Source organism: Neoarius graeffei, chromosome 24 (genome assembly GCF_027579695.1).
Source record: "Neoarius graeffei isolate fNeoGra1 chromosome 24, fNeoGra1.pri, whole genome shotgun sequence".
NCBI classification, from domain to species: domain Eukaryota; kingdom Metazoa; phylum Chordata; class Actinopteri; order Siluriformes; family Ariidae; genus Neoarius; species Neoarius graeffei.
The window spans coordinates 321,323-334,713 of record NC_083592.1 but is presented as its reverse complement, the minus strand read 5'-3'; the positions used below and the strand labels follow the sequence as shown (position 1 = coordinate 334,713).

General features: G+C 43.1%; 1 protein-coding gene across 8 annotated transcripts in view; it reads left to right on the top strand.

Annotated features, from left to right (window-relative positions):
• LOC132872667 (zinc finger protein 883-like) overlaps positions 1–13,391 on the top strand; it is a 76,344-nt gene that overhangs the window by 3,149 nt on the left and 59,804 nt on the right. Inside the window, exons 2-3 of one of the 8 annotated variants that reach the window (XM_060907626.1) lie at positions 11,510–12,274; positions 12,432–12,599. The exons of 4 other annotated variants lie outside the window; for them this stretch is intronic. In XM_060907626.1, coding sequence (XP_060763609.1) covers positions 12,122–12,274; positions 12,432–12,599 — 321 coding nt within the window. In that variant the 5' untranslated portion in view covers positions 11,510–12,121. Of the gene's footprint in view, positions 1–104; positions 190–8,574; positions 8,734–11,509; positions 12,275–12,431; positions 12,600–13,391 lie in introns of those variants that run through there. 3 more of the 8 variants (XM_060907627.1, XM_060907628.1, XM_060907631.1) reach the window with 3 other exon arrangements.

The following is a 13,391-nucleotide window of genomic DNA, read 5'->3' as shown; positions in this document are numbered from 1 at the left end:
GAAAACCCTACTATATACAATTCTACTACAACATCAACTCCACTGAAAATCAATAAAACATAAGACGAGTGGAATCCTGTGTCCGAGTCCTTCCCTTTCAAGTGTGGGAAACCCATGATGCTCACATACACTTGACAGTAGGCTGCCACGGGACCCTGACAGGCGTGCAAAATGGATTGCTGCTATCAGGTATACCATATATACAGTAATAGTGATAGACTACTAGGGCTGAACGATTTTAAGAAAAAATTGAATTCCGATTTTTCTGGCAGATATTGCGGTTTCGATTTCAACCACGATTTTTTTTTCCTTTAAATCGAGTTTCAGTGCAAATTAATTAATACAGTGAATTCCATAAAGCTAATGCAAGAATGAAAACTGAGGTCAACAGATTTCAAATGTAGGCCTGTTTATTAACATTGAGTGCCTGAGGAACAAGTTATAATAACTTAAAATAAAAAGGGAGCCATCTTTCTTAAGTAAACTTTTGCTTCTTTTACTTTTCCCATCTACAACATATCAGACATAAAAAAGGTTGATCAATGGCTCAGGAGCATCAAAATATTGCGCTTTTGTAAAAGAATGTACATAAGCATTATAAATTAAAACTAGAGCCAACAATTCCCCTGTGGGAAATTGTGAGAGTGATGCAGTGCACGCAGCAGTCACAGTTGCTGGAGCTGAGCTGTACTGTGTGAATGTGTGACTTGCCATGAAGCTACAAGCCTGTGTCTCTCTGAGAGCACAAGGGTTAGCCGCACAAGAGTCGCCATTTTTAAAAGACCGTGACGTCAGCCCTACCCACTGCACTAGGAGAGAGAGAGAGAGGGGGTGCGCGGACAGAGAGAGAGAGAGAGAGAGGGGGGTGCGCGGACTGAGAGAGAGAGAGAGGAGGCACGCGGACTGAGAGAGAGAGGGGGCGTGCGGACTGGGAGAGAGAGAGAACACTTTTGGAAAGGACCGGGAAAAAAAAAATCATGCACTTGCTGCCCTTTTTCTGACTTTGAGCCCCTGCCCCTCTATAATCCTGTGCATGTCCCTGACTATGGCATTGTGTAGCCGATCACTTACAATTCATCCTACTTTCCGATTCACACGTGCTATTCCCAACCGCAATGAGCCAACACAACTGGGCACATGCATACGTCATGAGTGTTACGCAGAGAAAATGAACGTGCATTCTGATTGGATAAAATTAATATCATGGCGGCCTGTTCAAACTGCGGAAATAGTTTGCTCGAGCTACTTTCAAAACACTGTAACTTTCCAACCTTAGAACAAAAAACTTTTGTAAGTCTTGAATAAGGTTCATCAATGTGTGTTTTATTGTTATATTTACTCTATATATTGCCCTCTGTTCCCCTTTAAATAAACGGTCAAAGGTCAAGGTCATTTCAAGGTCAAGGTTGCCCTTGTCTCTGTCAATACACAAACAGGTCTCTGAAATGCCTAATAAATCCATAATCTCTGACCAAAATCAAAATGTAATTGACCCCAAGAGGTTTTAGATACATGGATTATAGGATAGATTTTAACAGTGCTTCAATGATTTCTGACCTAAATAGTATTAATGTAAACACGTTTGAAATTTCACCTTAAAGTTCAGCATGCAAGTTAAACCGTTTTGTTATAGATTACTTAGGTATATGATAGATTTGAAAATCTACGGGGATACCTTGCACTTAATTATCTATGATCAAGTAGTGTTGTAACACAAATGTGCATGAAAATATGAACAGTGGTTTGCTCCATCTTGTGCAATCCAATGAAGAGAATCGATCATGACCTCCTGTTGATCACAAAGGGATCTGAACCTAAAAACTGCCACCTTAAAATAAGTTGCTGTATTACTATAACTGTAATGATTTAGAATGTTTCTGATGCAATTACCGTAATATATGTATAACTAAGATGTACTGAAAAGAAAAGTAAGGCAACTGCATAATATAAAGTTTAAATTTTGGCACTTTATTAAATGGACTAGATTAAGATTAAAACATATATTTAAAGGAAAAGAACTTAATTCATACATTTAAGTTTGCAGAAAGATTATGTATTTATAAAAACATTCATGAAGAGATTGTGTTAAGTGTCAAATGTAGCATAATTGCGAATAATAATGATGAGCGTATTTGGCAGTGTGAGGTCACTGTGAGCCTTTAACAAAAGAATAATCCAGAGCCACCTTTTGTTAAATGGATCCCAGTGACATCACACTGCCAAAACTGCTTATGATGATTATTTGAAATTATGCTGTATTTGACACATTTGGACAACTTCACTTCGTGAGAGTGTTTATAATATTTATAATATAATATATTATCTTTTTGCAAACCCAAACTAATGGATTAAGTTTTCTACTCCTTTAAAGCAGATTAATTCTCCTTGGCTTTTGCTTGGCCCAATGTTGGGGAACCCTCTCATAGTCCATCTCACTGTCATCCATGCTGATGTGGATCAAATTGTCCAGCGAGTCTTCTCCTCGCTTATTAAAGTCAGTCGGCTTTGTCCGTCTGGTGTGGAGCAACATCGGCAGCCAATGAGATCGCTTATAATGAATTGGAAACTTCCGGGATGTTTGGCGTTTTCTTTCGATATTTTTATTGGACAGTTTGAACATGTGATCTTGACATAGCCAGCAATTACAGGTTTGTTTACATCATACCACGCGGACATATTACTTTGACAGAATCAACACACACATTGGGGAAAAAAGAGCGCTTTTTTTTAACACAAATATCAATCAGTATGTAAATGGATCTGTTATTTGCTCTCCTATGTATCTAGTTACTTGTGGGTAGGAAATTTTAACGTATCGATATAAATCTAAGCGTATCGGATTTTAACTAAAGCGATTAAGCGTATCGGCAAGCAGAGCAAGCGTATCGGGCCCGACACGCTAAAACGCTTTGGGGAAAACCATGTTGGGTATGCCCAATGCCACCTGAATAAGTAGGAACAGTATACATATTGCACTGAGTACAAGCAGGGACTCCGGCAAAACTAACTATGACCGCATAACTAATTTTTTTTTTTTCCGTTTCTGATTGAGAGTACGTCGTGCGCATTCTGGTTGCCGCTTCTCACCGGAGCTTTTTTATTTTATTTTCTCTCCTTTATTTATTTATTTTTTTCTGTGTGTTTGTGTAGTTTGATGTTTGAGTGTTTTGTCCGCCGGTTGTGGTGTAGCTCCGGACCCAGTTTTGGGCGTTGATTCCCTCCAGGCCTTGGTTCGCTGTGGGTGATGCCTGTGCTCCCAGCTATGGACTGCAGTGAGCTCGTTGCTCATTTTAACATCGTGGTTGTCCAGCGCTCTGTGCTTTAATGCTTGGCGTGATGTTCCGAGCGATGTTGCTCGGTGGCATCGTGGCGGCTGTGCAGGCGGTTTGGGACATACCAGCGCTCTGCGTGGCGGTGCTTCTGTGCTGGCTTTGTGGATCCATGGCATGGTGTTCAAGCGATGTTGCTGGCGGCATCATGGTGGCTGTGCTGGTGGTGTGGGACTTGTTTTCGTGCGCCTTTTGGTGGGACTGTGGCTGCTACACCACTGGAATTACATCCTGACCCCTATTTGGTGGACTTTTTTTTTTTTTTCCTGTCTATAATTGTAAAGCATCCTTGGGTTTTAGAAAGGCGCTATATAAATTGAACCTATTATTATAATTGTACCGATTAGAAGGTAACACAGGCATGAGGGAGCCCCGGGACACAAAGCAGCAGCCACTACACCGTCAACAAACTCGAGTGAGCAAGCGAGTGGGGACTGACAGCATCCATACATCCCAGTTTACCAAACACACTGTCTGAGGACCCTCCAGATCTACACCTTTACCTCATAAACACCATTAACACAAGGGTTGACTAAACAGATATTTCAGCCTAGACTTAAACGCCGAGACTGTGTCTTATTCTTAGAAGGCTGGACAAAGTAGGCATTATCTTCAAAGGCAATATGAGAAATTGTGATGTCACAACCGGGTCATTGAGTGCAGTATTGATCCATGGTAGGCAAAACAATAGGAAGTGGTAGCAGACGACACGCAGACTGTTGACAGATGTTCATCTGTTGAATTTTCGTCTCACTTTATCATGCCAACCAGTTGTTAGTGCAATTAATCGCACAACAGACAGCGTAAGAGATGTAAAGAGAAATATCTTCGACTTCCTCTGGATGAAGACTTGGCTGAAAGCTTTGAAACGGCTGAGGTTCATGAAAGGGAGCAAAATGCTACAGCCATGGGTGCTAGCAGGTCATGACGGAGTATGCAGCGATCACTTCATTTCTGGTGAGGCAACAGTTGATAACCTGCTTAGGCCTGTCACGATGATAAATTTTGTTGGACGATATATTGTCTCAGAAACTATTGTGATAAACGATATTATTGTTGACGTCTTTTCAAGACAATTTTATGCCACTAGTAAAATAATAATGATCATGCAAATACACCCTTTCAAAGAACAGTAAACTTTAATTAAGCCAATTTATTCAATTCAACAGTGGAACGTAAAAAATATATAAATAAATAACCTAAAGAAATAAACAATCAAACAAAGCCACTCACAACAAAAACAATAAATAAAATACAATCTATGGCTCTTGAAAATTGCATTTAAGTAAATATTAACTTGGCACAGGGTAATAAAAAGATGTTCTTTTCTTCACAGGAAACATTCTGCCAATCCAGTTTCTCAAAGATTAGTACCCAGATAAACAAAGTGCAAAGTAGCAACGTATTGCCAGCTTTCATTTGGATAAAAGTAACAACAATTAGAACGAGATAACATGTAGGCAAGGGCAAAGGTTTGGTATTAACATTGGTGGGGACATAAACCCAGTGCCCAACCCCCAGTGGCGCCAATTTCAGGTCAACATTAGAGGGTCACAATATTTTGCTCTGTTGTGTTCCACCGAAAGAGTCTCCATTATCTCTCCAAAGTCCAGACTTTTAAAATGTGAAGTTCAGAACTGTAGTAATTCATGAATAATAATAATAATAATAATAATAATAATATGCAATTAATTTGATTAACTGCAAATCTTGCATGTGATGATAAACTCATTCTACCAATTTGCAAATGTGTTTTACAAGCGAATAACGCATTGACTGTCGGGAGGGTGTATGTTCCTTTCCCTCATAAATGGAAGTAAAACACACAGAGCCTTAAACACTGCGTTCCATGAGGCTGGCAGGGGGAGTCGGCTCTCTTCTGAATTCTGATTGGTTGTTGTATCTAAATTTTGATTGGTGGTTGTTATATTATAGAGCAGTAATGAGAGAGAGAGAAACAGAAACCCATGGGTTGTTAAGTATGCTCAGTGTCTCCTGATGGTGAAGAACAGTGTACATTTTGCACTGAGTGCAAGCAGGGATTCCGGCGAGAACTAACTATTACAGCATAACTAAAAGGGGAGAGCCAGAAGGTAACACAGACATGAAGGAGCCCTGGGACATAAAGTAGCAGCCACTACACCTTCAACAAACCCGAGTGAGAGTGGGTGGTGACAACATCCCAGTTTACCGAAACACACTATTACAAATCTGGGCCTTATTATAAGTAATTCTATTTGAAAATGTATATTTATCACAATAGAACAATAAATATATGTATTAAAAGGGTGCAGCGTTTGGTACTGTGTACTGACGTTCAAAAATAAGACAACGAAGTTGATTATTTGAGCAGAACAGTAATAGATTTAATTTTTGAACCTCAAAAATGGCAACAACATTAACCATGCGTTAACAAAATTAGGAACAAAACATATAAGAACCTAAGGCAACATTTCATGACGCCAATTATAAAGTAGCCTAATTAACATTTCCTCACTTTTCTAAATTTGCCCGTGCTTTTGACATTTTTAGTCAATCCAAACAATGTCCAAATTCATGACTACACCAGATGCTGGATAAATGTCCCAATCACTACACCAGTGTGTATGGACTGTTGGTGTATGGACAAATAGTTCATCATCTGGTCACCAGGGTGCAGATGTGTATATGATGCCTGTGCATTGTAGTCTAGTTGAAAGGTCTTCTGACTCACATTCATGGCACAAACATGTTTTCATGACAAAGCTGGGCCTACATCATTCTAGAAGTGTTAGTGTATTGACTGCTATTATAAATTCTGTTAAAAATTGCCATACAAACCTGAACAATGCTGGAAAACTACCACAATATGAAATTCAATGTTTCCCTCCCTTGAACTTGTGGGATTCCCACAATGCACTGCAGTCATCTCATTAGAATAGTTCTGTCCATTTTCCCCAGGTGTCTCTAGTAGTTAATACTGTTAGTGTACTGACTTAATTACTTGGGACACCAAAAATCAATTTCTTGGCGGGAAAATTTCTGACTAGTATTGGAAATATTTTCAAAATGTGCTTTTCTTCATGCTGCAATATTGATCATATTTAAATGGGTGAGATAAAATAATAACACCAATAAATATTTTTCAGCAAGGGTTTATTTTCCTTCTGGGATGTATGAGACACGCATTTTGGACCCCCTTGGGTACTTCCAATGAAAAATTCTACCAACACTATTATATTTGAGTGGATAAAATTTAATATCAGTTAATTTTTGTAATCAGTAGGAAGGCATATGAACACAGACACCCTGATTTTATTTAAAGGCCTGGTCTCAGAATACTTAAGTGAGGTGACACCAATTTGCAACTATAGTGGAGAACCACCCAGTTACAAATATAATAGTAAGTTCATATGATAATATTAACCACTGGTTATTTCAGAGAGGAAAAAAATGGGGACGCTATTGCTTCCATTCGGGACAATACAACACAGAATTCGGGACCACTGGGGGACACAAAGAAAAAAAGTTAATTTCGAGCCCTGGCCTGAGGATCCTCCAGATTTACTCCTTTACCTCATAAAATCTATTAACAAAAGGCTTGACCTAAACACGTTTTCAGCTGAGACTTAAACAACTGAAACTGTGTCTGAGTCCCGAACACTACTTGAAAGGCTGTTCCATAACTGTGGGACTTTGTAAGAAAAAGGCTCTGCCCCCTGGTGTAGCCTTCACTAGATGAAGTACCAACAAATAACCTGCATGTTTTGATCTAAGTAGGCATGGTGGTTCATAAAGGACCAGAAGCTTGCTCAGGTACTGTGGTGTGAGACCTTTAAAGTACTGAATGGTCAATAGTAGTATTTTATAATCAATACGAAATTTGATTTGGAGCCAATGCAGTGTGGATAAGACAGGGGTGATGTGGTCATATCTTCTAGTTCTAGTAAGGACTCTTGCTGCTGCATTTTGGACTAACTGGAGCTTGCTTATGCTCCTACTGGAACATCCAGACAGTAAGGCATTACAATAATCCAACCTAGAGGTAAGGAAGGCATGAACTAGTTTTTCTGCATTATGTAGTGACTTTTTTTTTTTTAATCTTAGCAATATTTCTGAGATGAAGGAAAGCTTTCTGGGTAATGTTGTCTACATGAGATTCAAATGAAAGACTGGAGCCAGTGACCACCCCATGGTCTTTCACTGCTACAGATTATAAGTCTCTCCACCATTTTGCAATGACAACACAGACTTCCTCAATACAGTAAATGCTTACTTCAGTCAGTTTGATGAAAAGAACAACATACTAGCAAAGAAAGCCCCTCGGTGCCCAGATGATGAAGTACTCTGTCTTGATCCAACTGATGTCAGGAGGACCCTGCTCAGAGTCAACCCATGGAAAGCTGCAGGGCCTGACAGCACAGCAGCGTGTGTACTCGGGGAATGTGCAGACTAATTAATGCATGTCCTCACAGTAGGGCTGGGCGATATGAGAAAAAATTATATCACGATATATTTTTTTCAAAATTTTCGATCACGATATAAATCAAATCACCATTTTTGTATTTTCTTTAATTTTCTGCTCAAAATATGAACATTACAAATTAGTAGTTTCTTCCTAATTAACAAAAATAGCTTAACAAGCCTTCAAGTTTCACAGAACCAAAACAAACTGGATGCACATTCTTTTGTTCTTTTTGTTCAAATGAATAAACTGAAACTGAAAAATAAAAACTATATACCATTGTTAATCATTTGTGCAAATTCTAGCAGCTTTCAAATAAACATAAGACATATTGACGTGTAAACCTTATGCTGCAAGGGAAAAAAAAAAGTGCAATCCTGTACGTCAGTGTGTTTAAGATTTGACTGTTTACAGGTTACGAGCGAGGAAGACAAGTCTATCCACTGTCTCAGGTTTTAAAGCTGCCCTGTGGCAGGTCACAATGTTACCCCCTGTGCTAAATACCCTCTCAGAGGGTGTGCTGGTTGCAGGGATGCATAAATAGCGCTTTGCAAGAGAGCTAAGTCTTGGGAAGTTTCTTTCATTGATCTTCCACCACTGCAGTGGGTCCATTTCGCTGTCTGCATCTGCTGCCATCAGTTAGTTTTCAAGTTCCCTCTCAGCTAACTCTCTGTCATTGAGTCCTGGGCTGGAGTGCGATTTCTTAAAGAAGCTGCCCAATGACTCTTTTTGTTTCTTCAGGGGGGGAGGCACTGCAGCATCTCCTGCCTCTGCTTGTTCTGGTGCTGCTTCCTCTGTTCTGACTGAAGTGGACAGGTCCTCCAGCATCTCAGACACAGCTCTCATTTTGATGGCATCAATGTTTTCTGGGTTGATGTATTGCACCTTGAAACGCGGACCAACCAACGTTGCAATATCAAGCAGTTCCTCAGTAATCGGATCAGTATACTTTTCATCCAGGTATGACATGACTGTCATCTTCAATTCTTTGGTGAGCTGTGTTTCATCGTTGGCTGGCTTCAGAATCTGTGTTCTGAAAAGTTGCAGCATCGGCTTGAGGTATGACACACACACACAATTTTCACTGGAGAGTGAATCAGTGAATTCCAGTAGTGTATTCAGGGCCCCATGCACAGATTCCAGGACCTCTATGTCTTGCCATGCAGGAACCAGTTGTCTTGTCTTTTTGTCTGCACCTAAGACCTGAGCGACGGCTTTCTGCTGCTCCAGCATTCTTTCAACCATCTTCTGACGTGAGCCCCACCTGGTGGGTGACTCAGTCACTAACTTGTACTGGGGTAGGTGAAGCTCTTCCTGAGCAGCAGCCAGGTCTCTCTTCTTCTTCCAAGAGAAGCTGAAGGCAGCCACTGCTTTCTTACACACACCCACAGCACGCTCCACTTTCTTGTTCTTTCCGGCTCTCTCTGGGGGGGGGAACAGAAAAAGAGAACTAGTATGATTATTTATAATAGGCCTACAGAATATTTTACATGAGGGGCTGCATAATCAAGACAGTCTTTTTAAATTTAATAGACATGGGCCTGAATCCAACATAGTTTGAATAGGTTAGAATCTTCTGAGGTGGCAAATAATCTTTGAGAAATACATAAAGCATAATTTTAAACGGGTGGCCTAATAAACATTATGAAAAGTATTAACTCTCTAACATTGTAAAACTTTCTTGTCTAGTTTCTTTTTAAATAATTAAAAAAAAAGATAATAATGAACATGAATTTTTCATATTTATACGACCTGAAAATATAATTAAGGCAATTCTGCTATTCAACTTACCAACAGCTGAGTGAAGTCGATGCCCAAAACACTGCAGGCGAGTCCAGTTGTTGAGGGAGGTAGCTTTCACTATATTTGCTCCACTATCTGTGGTAATGCAAACTTGTTTGCTTTCACTTAGCCCCCATGAAGCAAGCGATTCTGTCAGTCCTGATGCAGTTGCTTCACCAGTATGGTCCTCGGGAAAGTATGCCGTTTGGAGGCATTTGCTCTTTAAAGTCCAGTCTTGCTCAGTGTAGTGAGCAGTGAGGCTCATATATGGTTCTGACGTTCGACTTGACCACATGTCCGATGTGGTGGCAAAGTATGGCACGGCTTGCAGGTCCCTCTCAACCATCCCTCTGCACTCCGTGTACATGTTTGGGATTGCTGTCTGCGAAAAGTGCTTGCGTCCTGGGAGTTGATAACGAGGGTCGATCACATTCATTAGCTGTTTGAATTCTGCCGTTTCGACTGTGCGTATTGGCAGCATGCCTTTTGCAATGAAGTGTGATTGCATGTGTAATGTCTTTGTGTCGCTTCGATGTTTTCTCATACGGCATGATGCGGGAAAGAGCGGACTGCGTGGTCTGTTGATGAAGCTTCTTTTTACCAGCATTCGAGGGGTCATTGCCGGTCTGACAGCACTCTGCGTGCTCTAGTGGGTGATACTGTTTTAAATGCTGGAAACAATTGGTGGTGTTTCCAGTCTTAGTAGGGACGTGCTTTCGGCATAATTTGCATAGTGTAACACTTTGTTGTATGTCCGATTTTAAATATCCAAAATAGCTCCACACAACCGAAGATCTCTGGCCCTTCTTTTCAACAATGTCCTCCAGGGCAGTGCTCTGACTTTCCTGTTCAGAACTCCGGTCAGTCAGCTTCTCGCTCATTTTTATAATCGCTTTGTTTCACGCTTTGTTGGAGAAATGCCGCGCTCCTGCAAACTTCACCACTGTGCGTTGCTGCTACACGTGTGTGTGTTTGTGTGTGCACGCAACCTAACTTGACGTGGCTCTCTTCCAACTGATTGGTTACGTGCGGTACTGTTTAGTTATGATTGGCTATTCGCGTGTCTGTCAAAACTTCGGATGAAGTAATTTTATTGAAGGCGTAGGCTTATCATAGGCATATCGTACGTGTCTAATTTCTAATCGTAGAGATTTTATATCGTGAATAACATCGTAATCGTAAAATCGCCCAGCCTCACCTCACAGACGTACAACACCACCTCCCTGAGCCAAGCCATCATACCCCCATGCTTTGACGCCGCCACAATTGTATCATTGCTGAAGAAGACCCCATCAACCCTCAATGACTTACTGCTCTATAGCACTCACTTCCATCATGATGAAGTGCTGCGAGAGGCTGGTCAAGGACCACGTAACGTCTAGACTCCTGGCAACAGTCGACCTAACAGCTCTACCAATGATGCCGTAGCGCCAGCACTGCACCTGAGCTTGGTGCACCTGGAGAATAAGAAGAGTTATATGCGGATGCTCTTCATTGACTTCAGTTCCACCTTCAATACAGTTTCCCTCAATACTTGGTCCACTGAGTCTCAACACCCCACTGTGTAACTGGGTACTAGACATTCTTACAAACCAACTGCAGACAGTACAAGTTGGAAAAGACACTTCCAAGACCGCCATCCTAAACACTGGTGTGGCAGTGGGGGCGTAGTCAAGCACTGGTTTGTGAATGGAGAGCGAGGCTGGGGAAGATGAGTGGCAAAGTGGAAGCACCTGTGGTGAATGAATGTGGTGTGTGTGTGCGCAGTAAGAAGGAGCAGATAAAAGGGGAGAGCAGCGGAGTGTGAGGCTCTCTCTCTTCCCCCGACTGATGTCATGTCCATGTAGTGGGACACAGCTCATCATTGTGAAACTGCTGAAAAGTGTTTTGTTTGATTTTGTGGTTTTGAAATAAAACTGAGAGTGAACTTGATCCTGCCTGCCTGTGATTTCAGCATCCGCTGTAATCAGGGAAATGTTATGCTGGTGCTTAAAGATGGGACACTGGAAAAGAGCCATTGCCATGGAGTCCTCCCTGTTTAGTGAGCTGATTCATGCCTTCGCTACCACCCAGCAGAACCGGCACCAGGCGCTGGTCGCAATGAGAACAGAGCAGGAGTGGCACTTCAGGGCTCTGCTGCGGGCCCAACAGGACGACTGCCAGGCACTCCTGCATCTCATCAACCCCGCAGGTGCATCAGCCCCGGAGTCTACAGGATTCCTACACATCACCCTCATCAAGATGGGGCAGCACGAAGACCCGGAGGTGTTTCTGGACCTGTTCGAGTGGTCTGCGGAGGCATGGGGGTGGCCAGATGAGCAGCGAGCAGCCCGCCTGGTACTGCTCCTGAACGGCGATGCGCAGCTTGCTGCTCAGCACGTGCCCGCAGAGAACCAGTTGGTGTATGCTGACCTGAAGTGCGCAATCCTCCAGCGAGTCGGCTGCTCCCCGGATCAACATTGGCAGCGCTTCTGTGACCTGAGGCTTGAAGAGGTCGGCTGACCCTTCACCTATGGCCAGCAGCTGCGGGATGCCTGCCGGTGGTGGCTGAGAGCGGGGAACCGCGATGTCGAGGAAATCATTGACGCGGTGGCACTGGAGCAATTCATCGCTCGGCTGCCGAGGGGGGCAACGGAATGGGTCCAGTGCCACCACCCGGCGTTGCTGGATCAGGCCATTGAGCTGGCAGAGGACCATCTGGCAGCGGTTCCAGTGGCAGGTGGATATCCAGCTTCTCTCTCATATTCTGTGCCCCTTCCTCTTGTTCTTTCCTTCCCTCCCTCCCGTCCCCTCCCTTCCCTGCACCACGGAAGCAGGAGCCGGTTCCCCCCGAGCCTGTGGTTCCTCTTCCCCTTGTTTCTGTGTCTTCCCTGCAGGTGAGTGCTCCTTGTCCCAGCAGTACAGAGGTGAGGCCTGGGCCGGTGTGCTGGTGTTGTGGGGAGTCAGGGTACTTCCAGTGCCAGGTGATGGAGGTTGGGGCAGTGGTTCGGATCCCCGACGCGCCAGAAGCCACCCCCGATCGACCTGGAACGTATCACATACCGGTGAGTGTTCAAGAGGGTACACATCAGGTGTTTGGCGGATGCGGGTTGTAATCAGACCTCCATTCATCAAAGCTTGATTCAGTGCTGGGCATTGGGGAATGCATGTTTGGTGAAGGTTAAGTGTGTGCACTGTGATGTACACAAATATCCGCTATGGCCCATCACTGTTCATTTCCGGGGAGAAAAGCATAATGTAGAGGCCGCGGTTAGTCCGAGCCTTGCCCATCCGCTGATCCTGGGAACTGATTGGCCAGGGTTTAAAATATTAATGAAGCAGATAGTAGTGGGTGGGTCTTGCCATAGCACATCACGGGGGAATCCTGTCGCAATGTTGGCTGGGGAGGCGGTCTCAGGCTCGTCTGCGTCAGCTCCACGTCATGAGGACATGAAAAGTGAGGAGAGCCCTCCTCCCTCTTGGGGGAATCCCATGGGGGATTTCCCATTGGAGCAGGTGCGTGATGAGTCCCCGAGACGTGCCTTTGACCAAGTGAAGGTAATTGATGGTCAAATCCTCCAGCCTAACGTTGCACTTTCCTTTCTGTACTTTTCTATTATTAAGGATAGGTTGTATAGAGTGACGCAGGACACTCAAACTAAAGAAAAGATGACACAGTTGTTGGTCCCGAAGAGACGTAGGGAACTCTTATTCTATGCGGCTCATTATAATCCTTTGGCTGGGCACTTGGGGCAGGATAAAACACTAAATCATCTCGTGGCCCGTTTCTATTGCCAGGGATCCGTGCCAACGTCCGTAGGTGGTGTGTGGCATGTCGCGAATGCCAGCTGGTGAAT